The sequence below is a fragment of the Eretmochelys imbricata genome, chromosome 17 (assembly GCF_965152235.1).
Source record: "Eretmochelys imbricata isolate rEreImb1 chromosome 17, rEreImb1.hap1, whole genome shotgun sequence".
NCBI lineage: Eukaryota > Metazoa > Chordata > Testudines > Cheloniidae > Eretmochelys > Eretmochelys imbricata.
In genome coordinates this window covers 3,281,206-3,302,314 of record NC_135588.1, presented here as the reverse complement: position 1 = coordinate 3,302,314, position 21,109 = coordinate 3,281,206, and the positions used below count along the sequence as shown (strand labels likewise).

The window sequence follows — 21,109 nt, the reverse complement described above, 5'->3', positions numbered from 1 at the left end:
TGTGCTCTTTTCATTTCACTTACTACATTGGCCATAAAGAACATGGCACATCTGAATGGATTTGTTTTATCCTGTTGCTACTAATGGAGTGCAGGCCCTGTACTGTCTTCCCTTTTATATAACTGACAGCTGCTTGACGTGAAATAAAACAATACTCATTTATACAATGCTGTTAGCTATGCATACCACTTTACAGCCAAACACAGTTTTTCCTAAGAATCTTGTGATGCTCAGTACAAAACTCACTATCACCTGTATAGTGAACGTTCAATGTTTATGCTTATGGAAGTCTTAGATGTAGAAGGGAATGGCTATCTTGAATCACAGAAAAACAAAACTAACCACACTACAGATCACAAGATACTTCCTAAAAATAGTAGCTTTCTGTTTGTAGTAGTAAATGCATTATGAAAATGAGGAAGAAATGCTTATTTAAATGCTCTAATAGATCTGTCCCAGTCATGAAAATAAAATAGATTCCATACATTACAATTTTTAGCAAGATTTATTGGCTCTTAATATTAACTCTTAATATTAAGGTTTCACACTTCCACAAATTTGCATTTTATTTAAAAACATCTCTGCTGTTTGAACTCATAGTATCTTCCCACCGATATGAAGCACCTGGAGATGCCATTGAGGTGATTAGCCCTGCAAATTCACCTGTACCTCCCCAAGAAAAACTACAACCCTATCAACAAGAGGCACCCAAACCAAGCCAGGCAGAAAGTAAGTCTGTTTCTTTGTAGATAAAGAAATTATGTCGAAGTATCTTAAATATATATTCCCTTTTGAACAGTTGCTATGAACTCATACACTTACGTATATAAAGTACATTAGCAGCCTTTAAGTTGCAACTAAAAACACTCTTGAATCTTCAGAAGCTTTTCTAGAGCATATACTTAATTGTGATCTGTGAAAAGTAGGGAAATTTGATTAAATGTATTGAAAATGCAATGATACTTAGCACTCATCAGTTATACCTCCCTACACCTAGGAGGTTGGGTGCATTATTCGCATTTTGCATGTGGAGAAAATGAGGTAAATAGGCTGACTTGATCAGACCCTACAACTAGTCTGAGGCGGAGCCAGGATGAGAATTTGAGAATTCCTGATTTCTAGACCTGTGTTTTTCAGTCTCTAGTCTGCGAACACCTGGAGGTCTGCAGACTATGTCTTAGGGGTCCGTGAAAGGTTGTCATTACCATAGAACAGTGGTTTTCAAGCTGTGTTCCATGGACCCCTGGGGGTCCGCAGACTATGTGTAAGATTTCCAGAGAGGTCTGCGCCTCCATCTGAAATTTTTTAGGGGACTGCAAATGAAAAAAGGTTGAACACCACTGCACTCAACTGTGCTGCTTTTTATTGTCATATGCTCTGATTTAGAATTAACTGAAAAAATGCTCTGTTATAAAAAATAATTAAAATCTCACTGTATTGGTTGTTGGTGCAGTTACATTTTGGTGAAAGAGACTGAGGTGCAAGTTACGTCAGCTCAGTTTGCTGTCAAAGAAGTACGGTGAAATTAAATCAGTCCAAAAATATGGATGCAGTGCTGTTGTAGACTAGTACTTAACTTTCTGTTGCCTGTTTGAATCAAATGGTCTAAATCAGAGGTTCTCAACCCGTGGGCCGCTATATTGTGTGGATGCGTCCCACTGGTCTAAATACTAAGGAAAGAAAGCTGTATTAGACAAGCTACTTAAAATTTCATGCAAAAATGTTTCATATATCTCCTTATAAATATTCAAAAAACTCTCAAAGCTTAAACTTCAGAAATGTCTTATTAGAGTGATATGCTTTTTTGGAAACTAGGTGATCCCAACAGGCAGTATGAAGGTCCAGTTCACCGATATAGGACACAACAGGAATCTCCTTCTCCACAGCAGCCTCCACTGCCTTCCTCTCAGGCAGAAGGGATCGGACATGTACCTAGGACCCATCGTCTGATCACACTTGCTGACCATATCTGTGTAGGTTAATTTTGCAAGTAACTTTGGGATTGATTTTATATTTTCAAAACATTGAAATGCTACATTTTATTTGAGAGTTATAATAGGTTACAATATTGGTAGTGAAACCATGGCATGTTACATATCACATGACTGAAGTTCAGATTGTATCGTGTTTGGTGTGTGTGATGCCAGTTGCATTTGTTCCTAAAATGAGAGAATGTAGGCCAGTTTTTTGACCACTCTTTTTGTTTGTTTTTTGCCCCCAAACAGCAAATTATTACACAAGACTTTGCTAGAAACCAAGCAGCCTCACAGGCATCCCTGCAGCCTCCGACTAGTACATTCCAGAACTCGGCCCCTGCTTCAGCTTCTACCCCTACTCGGGCAAAGGCTTCAAACCGCTACAGCCCCGAGTCACAGTCTGTTCACCATCAACGGCCAAGTGCCCGAGTGTCTCCTGAAAATCTCTCTGACAAATCCAGAGCAAGGTGAAGTGGTGGCTTTTTTGGTTTAACTGTAAATTCAACCAATGCCTGTATAAGTAGCCAATAAAAATTAACGGTGGATTAGGCTTAATTGATTTGAAGTAGGTTTATCCTTCAACCTTTCTTAGCTGTCCAAAGGCAACTTAAATTTTTGGTCTACTTTCTTCAACAAATTGAAGGAATATATGGCTTAACTTTCTAACAGTGTAGTAAGGAAAATGATAAATACTGACTGGTGCTGCATTGTAGATTATAGCCATCTCCACATTTATACTAGATTTATCTGCACTTGATCTCCAAGCTTTGAGGGAAGGAAGATACATAAATACGTAGCGCTCATAGAAATTAATAATTTATGTGGATAGTCTGAAGTCTTGTTTCTGTAATATCTTTTATCCCAAGGGATACCATAGACTTAGATGATATATAAGCAATATAGTCTTGATCATTGGTTACGGGAGTTTGTTTTTAACTGTGCTGGTTACACATTTGAAGAGTACCTCTTTTTTGTATTAAAAATTTAGACCTGGGAAGTCCCCAGAGAGAAGTCATGTCTCTTCAGAACCCTATGAGCCAATCTCACCGCCTCAGGTCCCAGTTGTACATGAGAAACAAGACAATATTATATTGCTTTCCCAAAGAACTGAGCCTGCTGAACAAAGGTATGTCTAAAAACTGAACTTACTATATCTTAACTTGTATCTCTGAGTGTTCAGCAGCAGCTCTAATCTCTGAAGTGAGGCAGTATTGTCTAATGGCAAGAGCAGTGTAGTAGGAGTCAAGACTCATAAATTCTGTTCCTGATTCTGCTACTGTGGGCAAATCATTTAGCCACTCTCTGTCTACCCTGTTTGCAGATGGGTGTGTACCTACCTACTTCCCAGAGATGTTGAAATTCACTATGTAAAGCGCTTGGAGAGGCATGGGTGAAAGACTCCATATGTGCAAACCACCTATCATAATACAATCTTTGGGTTTCTCATTGCAACTAATGTGCTTTAAAAGAATCAATTGGTTTAGGCCCCAGAGTGATGAAAATTGAATCTCCTCTTAACTTTCAGAGGCAATATGGTTGAGTGGCTAAGGCACAGGACTAAGAGTCAGGAGCCTTGGGTTCTGTTCCTGACTCTGGCACTGACCTTGTGCTTGTCACTTAACCACTTCATGCTTCAGATTCTCTGTATAATAGAAATATTGATACTTACCTCCATTGTCAATTGCTTTAAGATATACCAATCAAATGCATTGAGGTGGTGGTAGTGATTATGCTCTTGGCAAGTCATCAGTCTGGCACTCACTTGGGCAAAGTTTGGGTGACCCTAAGGTAATGGAGACAATAGTTGAGTGTATAGATCTAGTTGAGTTGAGTGTATAGATCTATTCTGCATAAAATTACTTATGGGAGGTTATAAAATATGTTGAGTTTGGGCCCCTGGTGTAAACTCATGCCAGAGTTTAGAAGTGATGGGAAGGTTTTTAAAGCAATGCATGTTGATATGTAGTTCATCTTTGACACATGTTGGTCTCAGCAGGACTGACTCTCGCTCTCCGGGGAGTATAAGTTACCTGCCTTCATTTTTCACCAAGCTTGAAAACACCTCTCCAATGGTGAAGTCCAAGAAACAGGAGATATTTCGTAAGTTGAACTCCTCTGGTGGAAGTGACTCTGACATGGGTAAGTGGGACTTCACTTTCTCATTGCCTTTTCTAACATAGTGTATCCTTGGATGGCAATAATGCAAAGCCTAACCCAGTCTTGTTTCAAATACACTTTTTTTTTATTTAATGTTATGTTTAAAAAAATTACTACCAAACACTTGAAGTTTTGCCATATATATGTATTGCTCTCGTATTTATGTATGTAGGAGTTTATTTTACAATTACAAGGTTAATATTTGGTTTGAGAGAGGAAAACATATTCTGTAAACTAAGGGCAAGCGTTTTATTTTGGAGCCACAAAACATTGGGCAAAAACCTGCACTCTTATCAATGTATGATTTATTGGGTTTTCCATTTGATGTATAAGATATGTAAACATAAGCTTCCTTACATGTATTCTACTGAAGAGGTGTCATGCTGCCAGAGGGCTTCAAAGACTCCTTTTTGTTGTTGTTTGCTCTTGTAATTATGGGTGTCAGTACGACAACCTCTAAATCACAAATAAGTTGTATATAGTTTAGGAAACAGATATCAACATGGTGAAACATGCTACTAACACCATGTTGTACTTCCCTGAATGAACGTATTCCAGCAAAATGGGGATTTCAGTTAGCCGTAAAGAGAATTTAATTTGGCTCCTAACCTTTTAATGCTCGTGATTAGAGCACATCTGTTTGCTAAAAGTGGAATATGTTGCAGTGAGCAAGACGATAATTTCTGTTTCACAGAAATCTACCTCGTTGTTTTGGAATATCTTATAAATGTTGCTTTTCTTAAAACTGATGTAAAAGCAAGGACACCCAAATTCACAAAAATCTCTTATTTACATAAGTAGGGTCAGTGATGTTGGCATTATTTGTGGTGTTAGACCCATGTCAAGCCAATGTTGTCTCATTCTGTGAGAACATTGCAAGTACCAGGAATGTGTAAATAAGTGTGGTAAACATTGTCGTTGTCTTTTAATAGTCCCAGCTGGGCATGTGTGATAGATCCTGCTTTGGTGCATTTCAGCTAAACTTTCATCTGGACTTTTAGAACGCAAATATAGTGTCCACCCCTGTCATTAGCTGACTATCTGTTCGCTACATGTCAGTATCAGGTCAATCTGCCATTGCAGATCAGTAAAGATATTACATAATGTTGGTGTTATAAATCCAATAATTTTGAATTAATTTTTTCCAGCCATTTCAAAGTAGTTCTAAATGGTCATAAGTAAATACATATGTGGTATCAAAATTCATATGATACATTCACCAAAGTGTGTATTCAACCAGGGAAATAAACATAGCCGCTTTTTTTAAAAAAAAAAAAAGGCAAAAACATTTTAAAGACCTCTGAGACCAGGAAAACCTTCAAGGGTCTGAAAGAGTATTTTTAAGGGAAAGCTAACAGACAGATTGTCTGAGATTGTGTTTCTGGACCAACTTTAAAGATGAACCTCTACACATAGTTTTACTTTACTGAGCAACCTGTGATGCACATTCACAGCACTAAAACCCAAAGGTGAAGTGAAAGCAGATAAAGTTGCAGATTAATGAGAGAAGACTCTTCAAATACACACACACACATCAGTACACGTGTAGTGCTTACCAGTAATATAAAACAAACTTTAATGTTGTGTTTTAATTGCAGCAACTGCTCAGCCAGGAACTGAAATATTTAATTTGCCAGCAGTCACTACCTCAGGTAAATCTTCCTGAAACATATCTTGTAACAGAATTTGCTGAGTGTAATACTTTTTAATAGGCGCATTGGGAAACTCCGAAATAAGAAGGGGTGGGGTGCGCGAATGCAGAAATAAGCCAGTAGAGCCCTAAATGTGGAAATTCCGGTTTCAGTAGACTAAGGAAAAGCAAAATGAATATAAAAGGAAATTGAATGTATGTCTAAAGTGCAATTTAAGGCAGAAATTTAATTTGTACTATAGTTTGGCTTGTAATTTTCTTGCACTGATGTTATAATCGTGCAAATATCTTTTCCTTAGCATCTCATTTAAACAAAATTGTGAACACTTGCAACAGAGTTCTCTACTAAAACAGTTCATAGCTAAATTTATTTTCTGAATTATCATAAACTTTTTAAATAGAAGTAAGAAACTGAGCTGCTATTAAAGTATTTGCTGTATTTACATTAAGTTCGGGTAACTTCACATCAAGTAAGAAATTGTCCTAAAGTACTCCTCGTTCATTAGTAACTATTAAACACTTCCAGTCGCCTGCCTAATCACTGTGTAGTTCATAACTTGTCACTTCTAGGGGCAGTCAGAGGTAATAATCCAAGCTGTGCCACAAACTCCCTCTCTGACTTCGGGCAAATCACCCTACCACTCTACCTCCGTTTCCCTATCTTTAAAATAATGATTTCCTTTGATGAGGGGGGAGAGGTTGTGAAGATCAATATTTGCCCAGTGTTCTTTATTTAGTATTTCACTTGTAAAATAATTGTCGCAACATAGAATTTGTATGTTTCATCATGAGAGAAATCCTGTTTTCTGGGTCTCCTCCTTTTATGACCAACATATTTTAATGATTGTCAGTTTGATTAATATTCTGTCAGAATTGGCATCCTTAACTGCCTTGGCTCTTAGTTTTTAATACACATGTAAGTATCTTGTCCTCGTCCAAAGGGCAGTCTGACATAATTAACATGGCTCTTTAATTTTGGTGCTGGCATGTCTAAATTGTAGCCATTGTGAGCTGCTTGGTGCATGAAGCTTTGCATAAACTGCTCATCTTTGTTTTTTGTTTTTTTTCTTCTTCCTCTGTCCCTTTAAAATCTTCTCCCTTGTCACTTTGTTATAATTCTTTTGAGGTGTATTTTGTCGTCCCCTCCCATCCTTCCCCTCACAATTTCTTCTTCTCCCAGGTGCAGTCAGTTCTAGGGGTCATTCCTTCGCAGATCCTGCCAGTAATCTGGGTCTGGAAGACATTATTAGGAAGGCACTGATGGGCAACTTTGATGACAAAGGGGAGGATCATGGAGTTGTAATGTCCCAGCCTATGGGGATAGCACCTGGTAGTTCCAACCCTGCAGTCTCAGCTAATAGCGAGGCCCGTAGAGAGGAAGCTAATCCATCACCCAATTCAGGTGAGAAATCATCTTACAGGTCCTCAGAATTGCAAGGCCTTGAGACGGGTAGTAATTGTGGGGTGTAATTGAAGTAGTTAAGAGAGCTTGAAATCATGAAAACTGAGAAATCCATGCTCCCTGACAGTGCTATAGAGGCGACATGTTCACCCCTTGGGTTGGGGACAGGTGCCTCATTCTTCAGCCATGTCCCCTCCGGTTCAAAGAAGCAGTGCTGGTACTCCAGAGTCTTAGCCAGTGTTTCCTTTAATGAAAACATGGGGACTATGATAGGCAAGGATGGAATGGGTGGAGTGGTGCACCTGCATAGCATTGTGGTATAGAAAGATGCCTACCTGGAACAGCACCTCTAAAGAGTGTACACAAACCTTTGCAAAATGGCTGACTAATGCATGGTAACTGTAGCTAGCATTAGGTGAAAGTAACCTGTCTCTTCAAAACAAAGAAAATGCATTACATGGCCTCTCCACTGAAGAATTAACCCTTTGGTGATAGGAGTGTGGATTTCTAGAGCCCTGTGCAGATACAAAATGTATATCCGCAGATATAAATCTGTATCCACAGAGCTGCAGGTCTCTATCGGGAACCGTAACAGCAGCAGCATGTCGGGCCACCAGTCCCAGGAGTCAGCGTCCTGTGCTGGCAGCTCCTCTGGTGTGGCTGTACCATCCACAGCCCCGCCCGCTGAGACGAGCACCAGGATCACCGGCAGCTGTCCCTGGTTGCGCTAGTGCGTGCAGGCGGCTTGCACACTCCCAGACAGGAGTCCCTTCCATGCAGCAGTCTGCATAACCTGTCTGGGAGCATGCGAGCCACTTGTACACACTAGTGTGACCAGGGACAGCTGCCAGTGAGCCTGGCGCTCACCTCAGCGGGCAGAGCTGGGGGCAGTACAGCCACGCCAGAGGACCTGCCAGCACGGGGGGTCGGCTTCTGGGAGCGGCGGCCTGATATACTGCTGCTTTCGTTGCTGCGGTTCCTGGTAAAAACCTGCAGCTCTGCAGATACCTTTTTATATCCATGGATATAAATTTTGTATCCACGCAGGGCTCTGGGGATTTCTCAGCAATGGTGCATGAACAGCAAACAGAAGCTATAGGCTGCTACCACCGGAGGGTTAAAGGTAACTCTCCAAGTGAAGAAATCCAGATTTGATTTGCTGTAATTAATCTCTTTATACAACTTAGCTTGCTATATGGCAGTTTGGTTATAAATTTATTATTGAGTCTAAATTGTATTTTTGTAATAATCTATTTACTGTGACTTCCATTTTCAGGAGGGGGAGTTGGCAAGCAGAAGTTAATTGGCAAGTCTAATAGTAGGAAGTCTAAATCTCCTATTCCTGGGCAGGGATACTTAGGAACTGAAAGACCTTCCTCTGTCTCATCTGTACATTCAGAAGGAGATTACCACAGGCAGACTCCAGTGTGGGCCTGGGAAGACAGGCCTTCTTCAACAGGTGAGAAATGTTGCCAGAAATACTACTAAAAAATAAGAGAACTAGAACTGGAATCGTATGGTAAGGTTAGATGTGGAAAGACCCATTTTAAGTGTATGGACCAAATCATCACAGTATCCAGATTCATTAAATAGGGATCTTTTTGAATCAGATACGTGCAGAGTAGCAAACCATCTCTTTACAAGGGAAGAGAATGTTCTACCAGGCATTTTTAACACCAAAGTAGATCATTCACACCACAAGTGGTTTAATTAGTCCTCTCAAAAATTGTAATATTCTTTATCAGCAGCTGAGTCACCTGAGATGAGTGAAATTATTTTTTAACTTAGGAAGTATTTTTTTTCTGTTTTCAATCTGATCCTTGCAACTAACTCTTCACTGTACAGTGAGAGGCACCAGTGTTTTGGGGAAATTTTTTAATCCACAGAGCTTGAAGGATCACTCTAATCCCTGAAACTGAAACCCAGTGTACTATAAAACCAATATTGTGAGGTTCGTATGCCAAAGAAATGTGGTGAATGACTTGTTTTGTTTACTGCAATGTTCTGAGTTAAAGCTGTACACGTAAACTAAGATGATGGTAATCAAGAGTTGGCCTCCATGTAAACAAATTGCATGTGATCTTGGCTGTTTTAAACTAATGGGAATTTTAGGGAGTAAATTTAACTTTCCCTTTCTCAGGGGTCTGGTGTTAAAATTATTAGATTCTGGAATGTTGGTGGAAAACACTAGTGTTGACCTCTGATCTGTCACGTGTCCATTCACCACGTTTCTTTGGCATATGAACCTCACAACATTGGTTAACAAAACAAAGTTAAGTCTTGAAGATCGGGTTGGAGTGATGCCTGTCTTATTTGAGCTAAACTTTTTTTACTTAGGATCAACTCAGTTTCCTTACAACCCCTTGACGATGCGGATGCTTAGCAGTACACCACCAACGTCCATTGCGTGTGCCCCGCCATCCATGAGCCAAGCAGCCACTCACCAACAGAACAGGATATGGGAGCGAGAGCCTGCACCACTGCTTTCAGCGCAATACGAGACTCTGTCTGACAGTGATGACTGAACTATGCAGAGGTTTTTTTTATTTGTGGGTCGAAAAAACTCTATTTTTGACTTATGCCCAAAGGGACTTCCCAAGAGAGCAAGGGCCACACACGAAGAAATGATGGGGAGCTATTAGAGTAAATCGAAAAGATTCCGTCTGCACAGACCATGTGTAGGAGGATCATGATCAAGGAGGGTTGACGTACTAAAGATAAATATGTAAAGACTTTTTAAGAAGTGGACTATTCCTGTTCTACATTTATTTGTAAAGAAAACCATAATGTCTTTAAATCATTCTTCTGTAAATAGAGAGTCCTTTTTGCAGTGTTTTTTCCCTTGCTATAGTCTCTGGTGTACTTACGTTCAAATCATTGCATAAACCTTGGGGGTCATTTTGTAATTTTTTTTAAAGCATTTTCTCAAGTGTAGAGTACTCTTCATACCTTACTCTCCCAACCAACAAAGCATTGTTGCCCGTTAATGCAATGCCACCTCTTACTGGTGGTGTGCTTCAATCTAATTTTTCCCTAGACACAGTGGTGTTCAAGCTCTTGTGAAAATGTTGATTTTTAAGACTGACCCCTTAACAAATTCTGTACATTAACATAGTCAGGTCTGCTGGGGTAAGATTATATTTCTTTGATTTTTAAATTTCTGCCACATTGTAAATTTTCAGTGCAGTCAGTTTTATTTAGCAACACTGCAGAAATATTATTGCATGGGTATGTTATGGTTCAGTTTAAAAAGAAAAAACAATAACAAAACAAAAAAAATCAACCAAGCAGCTTCTGGAGTCATACCTCACTGTTATGCACACTGGTAATTTAACTGTGCCCCAAAAGACTATTTTAAGGTTTTCAGTTTCTGCATTGTATGCAGCTGAAAAAGGCTACTATTTTAAACAAATTTTACTACCATATATATCCATATAAATCACAGCAGATTGCTTAACTGAACAAAGGCTCTGGGTGGGTTGTTGGGTCCATCAAGAAAAATATATCCACTGCTCTAGTTTAAAAAAATAAAATAAAATAAAGCGACTTCTGAGCTTTGTAATCAAGGAACATAAGAGTCAACTTTCTGGGCTCTGACAGCCAGTTTGAAAAAGATACTGTGATTATTGCTTACTTCATTCTAATTTTGAAACGTCTTTTAACATGCATTTTAAAACCTAGTCCAGTAAGAAAAATGATTTGCATGTAAACCTAATTTTTTATATTGAACCAACCCCTAAACTTTACTTGATAGAGAGACTCTCTCTAAAAAAAAAAATTGCTTATGGTACTAGAAGAGGGTCTTTTTAATCATTCATCTGTCAGTGCCTGCTGGAATTGGAGGCCTCTACTGTAGTAATATACATGTAGGACATGTATACATGCATCTGATTAGTATGGCCACTGTGTCAGCTGAAATCTGTTTGCCATGTTTCACTTTTATATGGTTGCACTGGCCCCAGGACCATGAGTTTAAGTGCTCTGGGGTACAAGGAGACAAGTATTGATATGGAGAGAAAACTATTGAATGAGTGGGTGGTAAAGTCAAATATTAAATGAAACATTTAAGCAGCATGTGACCCTTCAGCAATTGGAAACAAGACCATATTCAGCATTTGTCTCAGGAAGAGGGTGTCAAACTTATCACGATCTTTCAGCCTACTGAAAAAGGTTTAATTTTAGACCTGTATTTGCAATTCCTTATGTCTGGAAGGTATAAAAATTTGTTTTAGCTGTAACTTTGAGTCCATGCAAGTGCTGTGTTTTATAGGTCTGTGATGCCCTTTGCCTGTAGTTAACAAATGGGAAGAGGTACAGAACCCTTTGTGCTGTAAATCTTTTAAAGTGTGATGGTGTTCATTGAAGAGAGCCCCAGGTTGCCCCAACTGTAGGAAAGAGAAAGCAACAAGAGATTTGACTCCTCTTTGCTAGTTTGCAAACTGTCTTGGAAACCTCATGAGGTGTAAGGATTGCAGATTTGCTTTGCTGGTGTCTTTAAATGCTGTATCCTGCAGAGTTAAAATTGGTTGGAAGTGTTAAAATCTTTAGACTTCCTGAAAACGTGAAAACCCTGAAGCATGTCAGGTGTAAAGTGAACAACTGTGTTTGGAATTCCTATCCCCCTGATTTTAACTTTCCTTTATTTTCTTAACTCATCTTCAAGGACACACTGCTATAAGATGGTCTCCCCATGTTGTGAATTTAAATTTGGGAAAGTGAAAAATGGAGTGCTATTCCAAAGTAGTTCTTTTCTCCTGTCCTCAGTGTAACGAAAACCATAGTATGTTTGAAATAGAGGCTTGTACCTGCAAAGCCTGTAGCTAATTGTACTGTATGAACATCTGTTCTTTAGCCTAATTTACATAAAGGAGGGAAATCTGTGTGTTCTCTTTATTGCTGCTGCAAGGTATCCTAACTAAATAAGGGTAGTCAAGCAGCCTCTCCTTTGAGGAATAACCCTCACAGGCATAGGATAAGAGGGGCATTTGCCCACCTAATTTTGTTTTTCTTATTGTGAAGCAATTTTTTTAGGGTTGTTCCCTAAGTTTTAATTTTTGATAACACCCAGAGCCTAAGCATTATTTTAAATTCCAGTAGCCTTTGAATATGGAATTACACCTGGTCTGTTTCAAACAGGAAGGTGTCTGTAAATCATTGTTTACAAAAGTAGTTTACTACAAATTTGTAACTGTTGATTTCTGATCAGCGTTTTCTCAATGTTTTCATCTTGGTATGTTCAGTGATTCTGATATGAAAACATTTAAGACTTGAAAAAACCCATGTGTCGTGCTAAAATTCAATTTTTTTCCACAAAATGTCTTCAGTAGACAATGACTTCTAGATTCAGACCAATCAATAAAGGGGATCCATTTCCTCTTTCTCTGTGTCCCTCTTGTTTTGCAGCATCAAGCTGTGTTGATGAGAATGACAGACAACACTCTACAGAAATAGCTGAAGCACCCTCCTAGGGCACTGAAATTCAAGTAATCTCAGATTACAACACTAGACTAGACCATTAGAGTTCTAGGAAGTAGATGTCCATGTAGCCAAAAACACGCATCTGGTAACTGCATGCTCATACTACAGTGAATGTGATATAAAATGCATAGGCTATTTAGTCCTTCATTCTCTGTGAGCACCCCTGAGCCTGTAATTGTTGTGTTTTCTTTCCTTAGCAATTCATGGGGGAGACAAACCTGCACTCGTAATAATGGAAGCCTAAGCTTAGAAATCAGGCCCCTAACCCCACTATTCACTAAACTGGCCTAAGAGTTTATGCATGCCTGCTAGGAGGCCAAGCTACACAATCTAGAGAGGACTAAAGCTGAATGCACTGAAGATTAACTGATCTGCTGCCCAACATTAGTGTAAGTAATCTGAACAGTAACAATGTTCAGTGTGCACATCTCACCTAGGTGTGCTTTTGAATATGATGGTAAACAAACCTCTTACCCACTCTACTTACTGAAAACCCCAAAGCTAGCTCCACTTGTCTGACACTACTTAAGTAGGCAGAATTACTTTCTTTAACAGTCCTTGGGATTGCTATAACAATCTTTATTATAGCCTTCCCTCATCAGTAGGCTTGCTCTAAACTGTTCAAAAGCTATTTGTGTTACACCCCACCACCTGCACATCAGTACTAAGTACAGTACTCTAGGTTGGGGAGGCACTCCTGCCATTGCTTTTGAGCAGAACAACTTCCTGTTGCAGCAGGAATCTTTGGGTGTTTAGCAACAGCCAATAATTGAGTTTTGTAACCTGAAATTTACACTTTGGAAGGAAGATCTTTAACAAGCAGTTAATTGGGTCTGGCTTAGTAAGTGCACCCTGGGCAAAGGAGATCTGATTTCTGAACAAACAAATGATGGTCTTGGGACCACAGAACAATCTTTCCCTCACAAAGGGTGAATTTGTGGATACTTACTGTGGTCTAGGCTAGAGGAGACACAGATCTGTTCTCCAGAACAGACAGCACCTTTCAAAAATGGAAACTGAAATCTGCCAAGTCTTTCAAAAGGGCTCTCATTTCCATTTTATAGAGGGGAACTGAACCAGACTAAGTTAATGACAATCCTAAACATGATTCACAGTACCTAAAGGTCAACTGTGAATGGGTCCTATTGTGTAAGCCCCTGTGGACTAAGCCTGTGCCAGTCTCTCTCCACCTGCCCTTACACTGTACACAGACAAGAGAAAGTACTATAACAGAAGCCCTGTGACCAATGCAATGGTGGCAGGGTGCATGTTTGTTCCACAACTTTCTGGTTTTGTTTTTTTTAATCGTTTCAGTGGGGCTAGGGTGGGAGAGACTACAGGAAAGCCACTGCATACTTCTGTTCCTCAGGCCCTGCTTGAATTGGTTCCTGCAGCTGGTTCAATTATTGTAACAGTCACATGGCTAGGAGAAGGGGGATACCATATGGGTTCCAGACTACCCCCCTCTATAGCAGTACCTGCTTGACTTAAGAATCCCAGGGTTTATACCCGACCCACTTGGTAATCCTTCTCTACAGTAGCCTCTCCTAGCAGTCTAGCTGTTGATTGCTTCCCTGCAGTTGGAAGAAAAAAAAAGCAGGCTCAGCCTGTATTAATTCCATCCTTTTTCCCTTAAAAGCTAAATGAAACTGCTTTTTACTACCATCCTCTGCTCTCCTTCCTTCTCTGTAAGTGTCTGCATGGTGGTGTGGCCCCTAGTGGTGCACTAGCAGGGCAAAGGGAAAGTGAGACAGCACTAGTGATAATTTTACTGTTTCAGCTGAGGCATTCAGCAGGAGCTCCCATGATTGTTGTAATATTTAAAAGGCACTAGTCAACACTTCAAGTGAATCCACTTCCCATAGTAGCCACAGATTAAAGCAGAGGCTAACATTTAAACTTGGTAATTCAAATACAGTTCAGTGTTCACAGGTGCAAGGGACTAATGAGCCTTCAGTCTCCCACAATTCCATCAAAGCTTTATTTTGAGTTTGTCAAAGCCATCAAGAGCAGTACCTCCTTGCTCCCACCCCCTTGTACTTACTCAGTACTGAACCTATCGTTACCTATTTTAGTTCCCACTGAAAATGGCAACAGGTCCCAGTCTTCCTGTGCTCTGTGTAATCCACCACCTTGCCTTCAGCAGTTCATTCAGTCCAAGATACTTCAAGCCTCCCTCATTTGTGCATCATATGTTCAGTTTGAGTGCTTTCTCCTCCTGGCCAGCTCTGCTAGTTCCTCCTGGATGTGCTGCCTGGATGCAGTGTCTCCTTTCAGCTCTGCCTGTTTCAGGGCTTTTTTGTACACCTGTTTTGCTTGCAGAAAGTCTTCTGCATTTAGTGGAGGAAGAAGGCTAGGTGAATGTTACACCCAGCCCCTCTGAGTGATTACACTTAAAGTGCTGCTTGGAACAGTCAGGCACAAACCAGGGAGGAGTGGGGTTTAGTTCAGGGTTGAAAGAATTGTTCATCTAGAAAATAAAGGCCAGGTCTGTCTCATTCCCTTCCCTGTCATCATGCTTTCTGTGCATGAGCAGCTGTCACTAACAGGACAGCAGCTCACCTGGCCTGTCCCAGGCAAGATCTGAGGATGAAGTGGGTGGGGAGAGTCCCCTCCCTCCTGCCAGCCTAGAACCCAATGATTCGGTCTTGGTTGGCAGCAGTAAGACACACGAGCTTTACCAAGGGCTTTTTGTGCTTTGCTGGTTGGAGCTACTCAAAGTTTGTGCAGGCAGGGCAGCGGCCATGTCTGGGCTCCAGAATTTAAGGGTTAGAGATGAATCTTGCTCTAGGGTTGCACAATCTTCAACCCATGGAACCAACTGGATGAGGGATGGAGCACCTGCTGCAGCCAGCCCAACACAGCTACCCCTAGCTTGAGATCTCAGGCCTGGGATATTACTGCTGCAGTGTTCTCTGGCAATTACCACTACAGCCAATGCCCAATAGAGAGTGGGGTGGGTGGGGGTAGTGAGGCAATTAGTGGGCTGTTAAGGAGTGGTGGGTAAGAATTCAACTCCTCAACTTAAAGTCACCTGCCTCCAAGGCACTACTCCCTTTCACACACACATACACCCCCCGGTGCAATGCAATCAATCAGTACAGGCATCTTCACCTTGACAGGTTAAAATTTGAAGGCAGCATAGACCATTGCCTAAGACAAGCCAGAGCTATTGCACTGAATGGGAAGGAGAGTAGTGATACGGGGTGCTGAAGTCCCTGTCCCATGTTCACTGCCACAGCCCAGGCCTTGCTCCCTTACTGCAGCCAGGAGAGTTATGAGCAAAGAAATCACTTTTCCTGATTAAGCTACTTTGGCTAGGTGTCAATACTTACCTTTGTGCATCAGAATTCCTGCAAGGTTATTCAGCACCATGTGCTCCTCAGGGTGTTCAGTCTGCCTTGCCAATTCAGATGCCCTCTTCCCATGTGTATATGCCTCATCATAGAGCCCCTGGGCATCCAGCACAGTTGCTAAGTCATTCATCAGTACCACAGTCTGCACCAGGACAGGGAGAGGAAGTCTTAGAGCTGGGGGGGGAGGAGGAGGAGGAGGATTTTTGCTTTTAGAACTTAACCAATGGCAATGCAGATACGGGGTCCTGTCTTGACCTACAGCTATGGAAGGCTGAATATCCAGCTTAGCCTGTTCTGGCACACCAGTGCCAAGCAGCACAAAGGAGAGGATCTCATAACATCTCCCCACAGATGAATGGGTCAGTGCAATAGTAACAGAGGCTTCAATGCTGGCAGACCAGGACAGATCTAGCTCAGTCCACCCCTCCCTGGGCACTGGCACATGTTTACTCTTGACCCCATGCAGGGACATGAGCACATAGCTGCTGCTCCAGCAAGTGCCATTCTGAGTCCAGCCATCAGTTCCCGCTCACCTGGGGATGGGTCTCTCCCTGGACCTCCTTGGAGATCTGAAGTGCCCTCTCATACATTCTTTGGGCCCGAGGCACCTGTTTGTTGGCCAGGAGGTAGCGACCGTACGAGTCCAGGCACAGACCAAGCAGGAGATACGTGTTGGCTCTTTCCTCTGCTGTGAGCAGGAAAAGAGATGGGTCAAAGCACTACCCTCTTCTTTCAGGAATGGAAACTAGACAGCACCCCCAGGGGATTTTTACCAACACCTGTGCAAGCATTGTCAAAGGATCAGCATTGAGTAATATTGCCAGAGCAACACCTGCACACTCCTGAGACAAGATCTCTGCCCTGCCCCACCTAGCTTAATGGCAAATGCAGAGGGTGAGGCACAGGTAGTGGGTATGGCTGTGACAAATGGCAGGACAGCTGGGCAGTAAAATAGATTAAGGGCTCCATGGGCACAGAGCCAGCATGAAGCATTAGAGCCAGAGCAGACACAGGGAGACTGGGGGTGGGAGTGCACAGGTGACAGGGTGGTGGAGGAAAGGAGGACAGATGTAAGTACGGGAAGGGAAGGACACAGAGCTTGAATGCAGCTCACGAAAGGAGAAGCCAGTGAGGGAACGGGAGGAAGGGGCTGTAAGAGGCAGGAGAGATGCCTAGAGAGGCAGAAAGCCACACTGACAACAGCAAAAGCCCAGGAGCTTCCTACCTGGGAGAACATCCTCAGGCAAGTCCTTGTATTTGGCTATCTTCTCATCCAGGGTCAGGATGCAGAACTCGTAGCCAGCAAGAGCCAGCTTATGTCTGTACAACAAAGGGCGAAGGTCAGAGCTCAGCAAATCCAGGCCACTCCTCCCACACCACCAGGGCAGCGTTAGCTCACTACCACCACACACTGGGCATTTCTGGGAGACAGCCACATTACCATTACCCTGGGGGTCAGTTGCTTCCTGCTGTGACCCTTCCCTCACCTCCCATTCTGTTGGCCTGGTTCTTGGTCACCTCAGCAAACAGGCCCAGGGTTCTGACAGCTCTGGAGAAGTAGCCTCTCTCTTGCCCACAGGGGCAGTGCCTCCAAGGCACAGGGGATGGAGTGTGCCCTGCTGCTGCCCCGGCCTACAGACAGAGCACTCCCCTACCGCGCTGTCAAACAGACAGCCACCAACTACATCTGTAAACACAGAAATTGAGCCCAAAGGCGTTCAGTGGGTTTTCTCTGTAAGATCAATGGGACTTGTCCCTACAGCTGTCTGCAGGTATTTCCATCTAAGTGGCAGAGACCTAGCTGGAGAGGATGATGCAGATCAGCTGGGTCTTGCCTGCTGCTGGGACACACACAGGAAGCTCATGAAAGTCACTGACTTTGAGGTCTCCATGTTGAGAATACCCTGTAGGATGGGTAACCCCCCAACCCTTCAACATAGGACCTCTTATCCTTCCCAGATCAGAAGAAAGAGCTTCCTCTGCCCCAAAATCACCACTGGTATCCTGGAGCTAACAATCTGCACTCCAGCCTCCCCCTGGTACTCACTGGTTCTGAGCAGCATAGATACTGGCCAGCTTGAGGGACATTTCAATGATGGCATTGTCATCCTGTCAGGAGGGAGAGAAGTCAAAGGCACATTAGAGGGGGCAGCCACAATCACTCCTCTCTTTGACCCTTACAGCAGAACCACTGCTTCCTCAGAGACCAGACACAGGCCAAGATAACGCCCTATACATGGTGTAAATGAACTCCTACCTCTAGAAGATGCTGCTTAAATGGCAGGGAAGCTCACTGCCACTCCAGTACCAGCAGCTCCCCATAGGAGGAGCTGTAGGGAATGGAGCAAGGCCACATCTTCCCCAAGCAAGAGGTAGTGTAAGGAATGCTACAGCAGCTGTGGGGACCTCACGCCCAGCAGGAAGCCTGTGGGGAGAAGCCCTTACCTGCTTCATGTCGCCAGCTAGCAAGAAGCTCATTGCTGCTTTGAAGAGCTTCTCTGCCTGAAACAAAAGAGAAAGTATATTAAAGAGCCAGCGCCCAGGTTTAGCTGGTGATAGATAGGCAATCTATGTCTGAAACTGGCCTTAACAAAATTGTTTAGTACATGGGTTCTCAAACTGGGGGTCGGGACCCCTCCGGGGGTCGTGAGGTTATTACCTAGGGAGTCGTGAGCTGTCAGCCTCCACCCCAAACGCCGCTTTGCCTCCAGCATTTATAATGGTGTTAAATATATTAAAAAGTGTTTTTAATTAATGGGGGGGTCAGGGTTGCACTCAGACGTTTGCTATGTGAAAGGGGTCACCAGTACAAAAGTTTGAGAACTACTGGTTTAGTATGACCCAGCTGTGGGCCATAATACTTAACATTGTAGGCAGCCCTCTGAAGATCTCAGACACAGTACAGGGCTCTTCACAAACTCAAATGATAGGACTTTACTCACGCTGTCCAGCTGACCCCTCAGGAACGCAAGGTTTGCCATCTAGAAAAGAAGCAGGAAAAGAGCTCAGGTATGCCAAAGCTTCCCCATGTGAGGCTATTGCTGACCTTGGGCTAGCTTTGCACAAAGCTGTTTCCCCTCTTTCAACCTGCAACTTCTGCCCAGCAAACACGTGATACCAGCTGCTGAAATTACTGCCCAGTGGAGGGCAAGGGAAGTAACAGGAATGTAAAAACACAAGACTGCAAGGGAGTCCAGACCCCTGCAATCCAAGCCAGCCATGTCATATAATCCCAGTCATACATTTATCAAGCTCAGAGGCTGCTAGAACAGGTTTGAGCCCATGCTTGGGACAGAGAGACTGAGACCACATCCACAGCAGCTGTGAGGACCCCTGTCTCACACATAGCTTTCCTGGGAGTATTACCAGGTCATAGGTATAGATGATGGCTCTCTTGTTGTCTGACTGATGGGAGAGTCGGACGGCTTCGTGCAGAATCCGCTCTGCTTCCTCAAGCTCCCCCTTCATGATGCTGAGCTAGAAGTGGAAAGAAGGGAAAACCTACAATGATTAGAGATCCCAGTATGTGGGAATGCTGACCCCAGGGTATCAGCAGGCCAAGCAAGGGCATCACTGTGCAGGTGAACACACCTGTGCAAATGCTGCTTACAGGAGCAGAGACAGAACAGCATGAACTTCCAGCTGCTGCCCTGATCAATGACTTGGGAAGAGCAGTTCATCTCTGCTCTCCTTATGGGATCCTCAGTGCTAGCTGATACTTGGGCTCCCGTCCCCCATCCATGCCTCCAAGTGTCTGGACTGGCTCATCAGTAGGATGCAAGGCTGAGAGTGCTGAGTTCATCTCACAAAAGGCCTCCCATTAGGCTCTTGCAGTGGAAGTGCCCAGCAATTCGGCACCAAGCCAGCATGCTTATTCCATTGAAGTTAGTATATTTAATAAGAAAGCTAAGTGGGTAACAAGTTGAGGGTTCCAGTCTGTGACAAGAGCTCTTGGGGCTGTACGAATACAACTAATCGTAATTTAGGTCCTTGTGACGTTACCTTGGCTTTCTTCAAAAGGAATATAATGGTGTCTTCAGTTCCTGCACTCTCCCCTTCCTTTGTCTCCTTCTCTTCCTCAGCATTTTTAGAGAACAAGGTGAAAGCTGGGAAGAGAAACATTTGACTGGATGAACTTGGACAGCTGAGAGAGCTTTGTCCTTCCCTGCCCAGGGCTGCTGGATAGGGTTCCCAGCGGGAGCACGGACTTGGGAATCCCTTCAAAGAGCAGGTTTGGCTCCACAGCTTGGAGTCACTCACCCAGTGCCACTTCTACCCCACAGTTACTTGTAACAGACCCCCATTTCCACTGCACCCACATGCAAGGAGGTTTCCCATATCCCGCAGTGCCCTGGCTCCATCACCTCCACTCCACTTCCATCTCACGTCCTGCCCCCTTCCCCACCTTCCTGTCCCCAGCCCAAGCTCCTTGTCAGCACCCCGCCTACTCTGCCCTCCCCTCCTGTACCTAACAGGCCAGACATCGCCTCCCCCCACCCTGACTCCAAATAATCCCTTACTTACCAGTCTCCTCCAACAGCCACCTCCCCACCTGCCAGCCCCCCCCCGTCAATAACCCCCCGCTGCCAGGCCCCCACCTGCCAGCCCCCCCCCGTCAATAACCCCCCGCTGCCAGGCCCCCACCTGCCAGCCCCCCCCCGTCAATAACCCCCCGCTGCCAGGCCCCCACCTGCCAGCCCCCCCCGTCAATAACCCCCCGCTGCCAGGCCCCCACCTGCCAGCCCCCCCCGTCAATAACCCCCCGCTGCCAGGCCCCCAATAGCTCCTGTGCATCCAGCCCCCAGCAAACCCCAGTAACTGACCCCGTCAGCCCCCCATAACCGAACCCGCCCCCGACCACCGACTCCCGTTGCTCTCACCTGCCAGGGCGGCCAGGACGCCCCCGGGGCCGGGGCCGGGGCCGGGGCCGCTCCGCCCCCGCAGGGATCCCGCTTCCCAGGCGGCCCCCCTCCCGGCCGGCAGGCGCGCCCCGGAGCAGCGCCTCCCCGCGGCCGCCAGCAGGCCCGGCCCCCGCCGCAGCGCCGCCAGCATGCCCGCCCCGACCCGTCCCTCGGCCCGGCGCTCGGTC

The 21,109-nt window shown here is 43.9% G+C and overlaps 2 protein-coding genes across 15 annotated transcripts in view; one reads left to right on the top strand and one right to left on the bottom strand.

The window, feature by feature from the left end:
• The window catches only part of NCOR1 (nuclear receptor corepressor 1), a 113,891-nt gene extending 103,870 nt beyond the window's left edge, over nucleotides 1-10,021 (top strand). For 8 of the 13 annotated variants that reach the window (XM_077836554.1, XM_077836562.1, XM_077836561.1 and 5 more), the window contains 9 exons: nucleotides 601-729; nucleotides 1,816-1,973; nucleotides 2,226-2,443; nucleotides 2,965-3,102; nucleotides 3,970-4,115; nucleotides 5,732-5,785; nucleotides 6,965-7,186; nucleotides 8,463-8,645; nucleotides 9,524-10,021. In XM_077836554.1, coding sequence (XP_077692680.1) covers nucleotides 601-729; nucleotides 1,816-1,973; nucleotides 2,226-2,443; nucleotides 2,965-3,102; nucleotides 3,970-4,115; nucleotides 5,732-5,785; nucleotides 6,965-7,186; nucleotides 8,463-8,645; nucleotides 9,524-9,711 — 1,436 coding nt within the window. In that variant the 3' untranslated portion in view covers nucleotides 9,712-10,021. The remainder of the gene's footprint in view (nucleotides 1-600; nucleotides 730-1,815; nucleotides 1,974-2,225; nucleotides 2,444-2,964; nucleotides 3,103-3,969; nucleotides 4,116-5,731; nucleotides 5,786-6,964; nucleotides 7,187-8,462; nucleotides 8,646-9,523) is intronic. The other 5 variants (XM_077836563.1, XM_077836565.1, XM_077836564.1 and 2 more) reach the window with 1 other exon arrangement.
• A 4,607-nt stretch (nucleotides 10,022-14,628) lies between these two features.
• On the bottom strand, nucleotides 14,629-21,083 carry TTC19 (tetratricopeptide repeat domain 19). 2 transcript variants are annotated; one of them, XM_077836801.1, is made up of 10 exons: nucleotides 20,901-21,083; nucleotides 20,023-20,126; nucleotides 19,387-19,497; nucleotides 18,963-19,001; nucleotides 18,466-18,522; nucleotides 18,068-18,129; nucleotides 17,246-17,340; nucleotides 16,554-16,708; nucleotides 16,000-16,162; nucleotides 14,629-14,994 (listed from the first exon to the last, which is right to left on the bottom strand). In XM_077836801.1, the coding sequence occupies exons 1-10, from the start codon at nucleotides 21,070-21,072 to the stop codon at nucleotides 14,861-14,863; spliced, it is 1,092 nt and encodes a 363-aa protein (XP_077692927.1). In that variant the 5' UTR covers nucleotides 21,073-21,083; the 3' UTR covers nucleotides 14,629-14,860. The 2 variants fall into 2 exon arrangements, with proteins under 2 accessions (XP_077692927.1, XP_077692928.1); XM_077836802.1 differs by having other exon boundaries at nucleotides 16,554-16,705; nucleotides 20,901-21,059.
• Between the last annotated feature and the right edge of the window lie 26 nt (nucleotides 21,084-21,109).

Coding starts and splice junctions, on each gene's coding strand:
- TTC19 (XM_077836801.1), bottom strand. CDS start 21,072: ATGCTGGCGGCGCTGCGGCGGGGGCCGGGCCTGCTGGCGGCCGCGGGG. Junction 16,709..17,245: donor GCCTGAGGATGTTCTCCCAG/GTAGGAAGCTCC, acceptor TCCTGCTCACAG/CAGAGGAAAGAGCCAACACG. Junction 14,995..15,999: donor AGGAATTCTGATGCACAAAG/GTAAGTATTGAC, acceptor CACTAAATGCAG/AAGACTTTCTGCAAGCAAAA.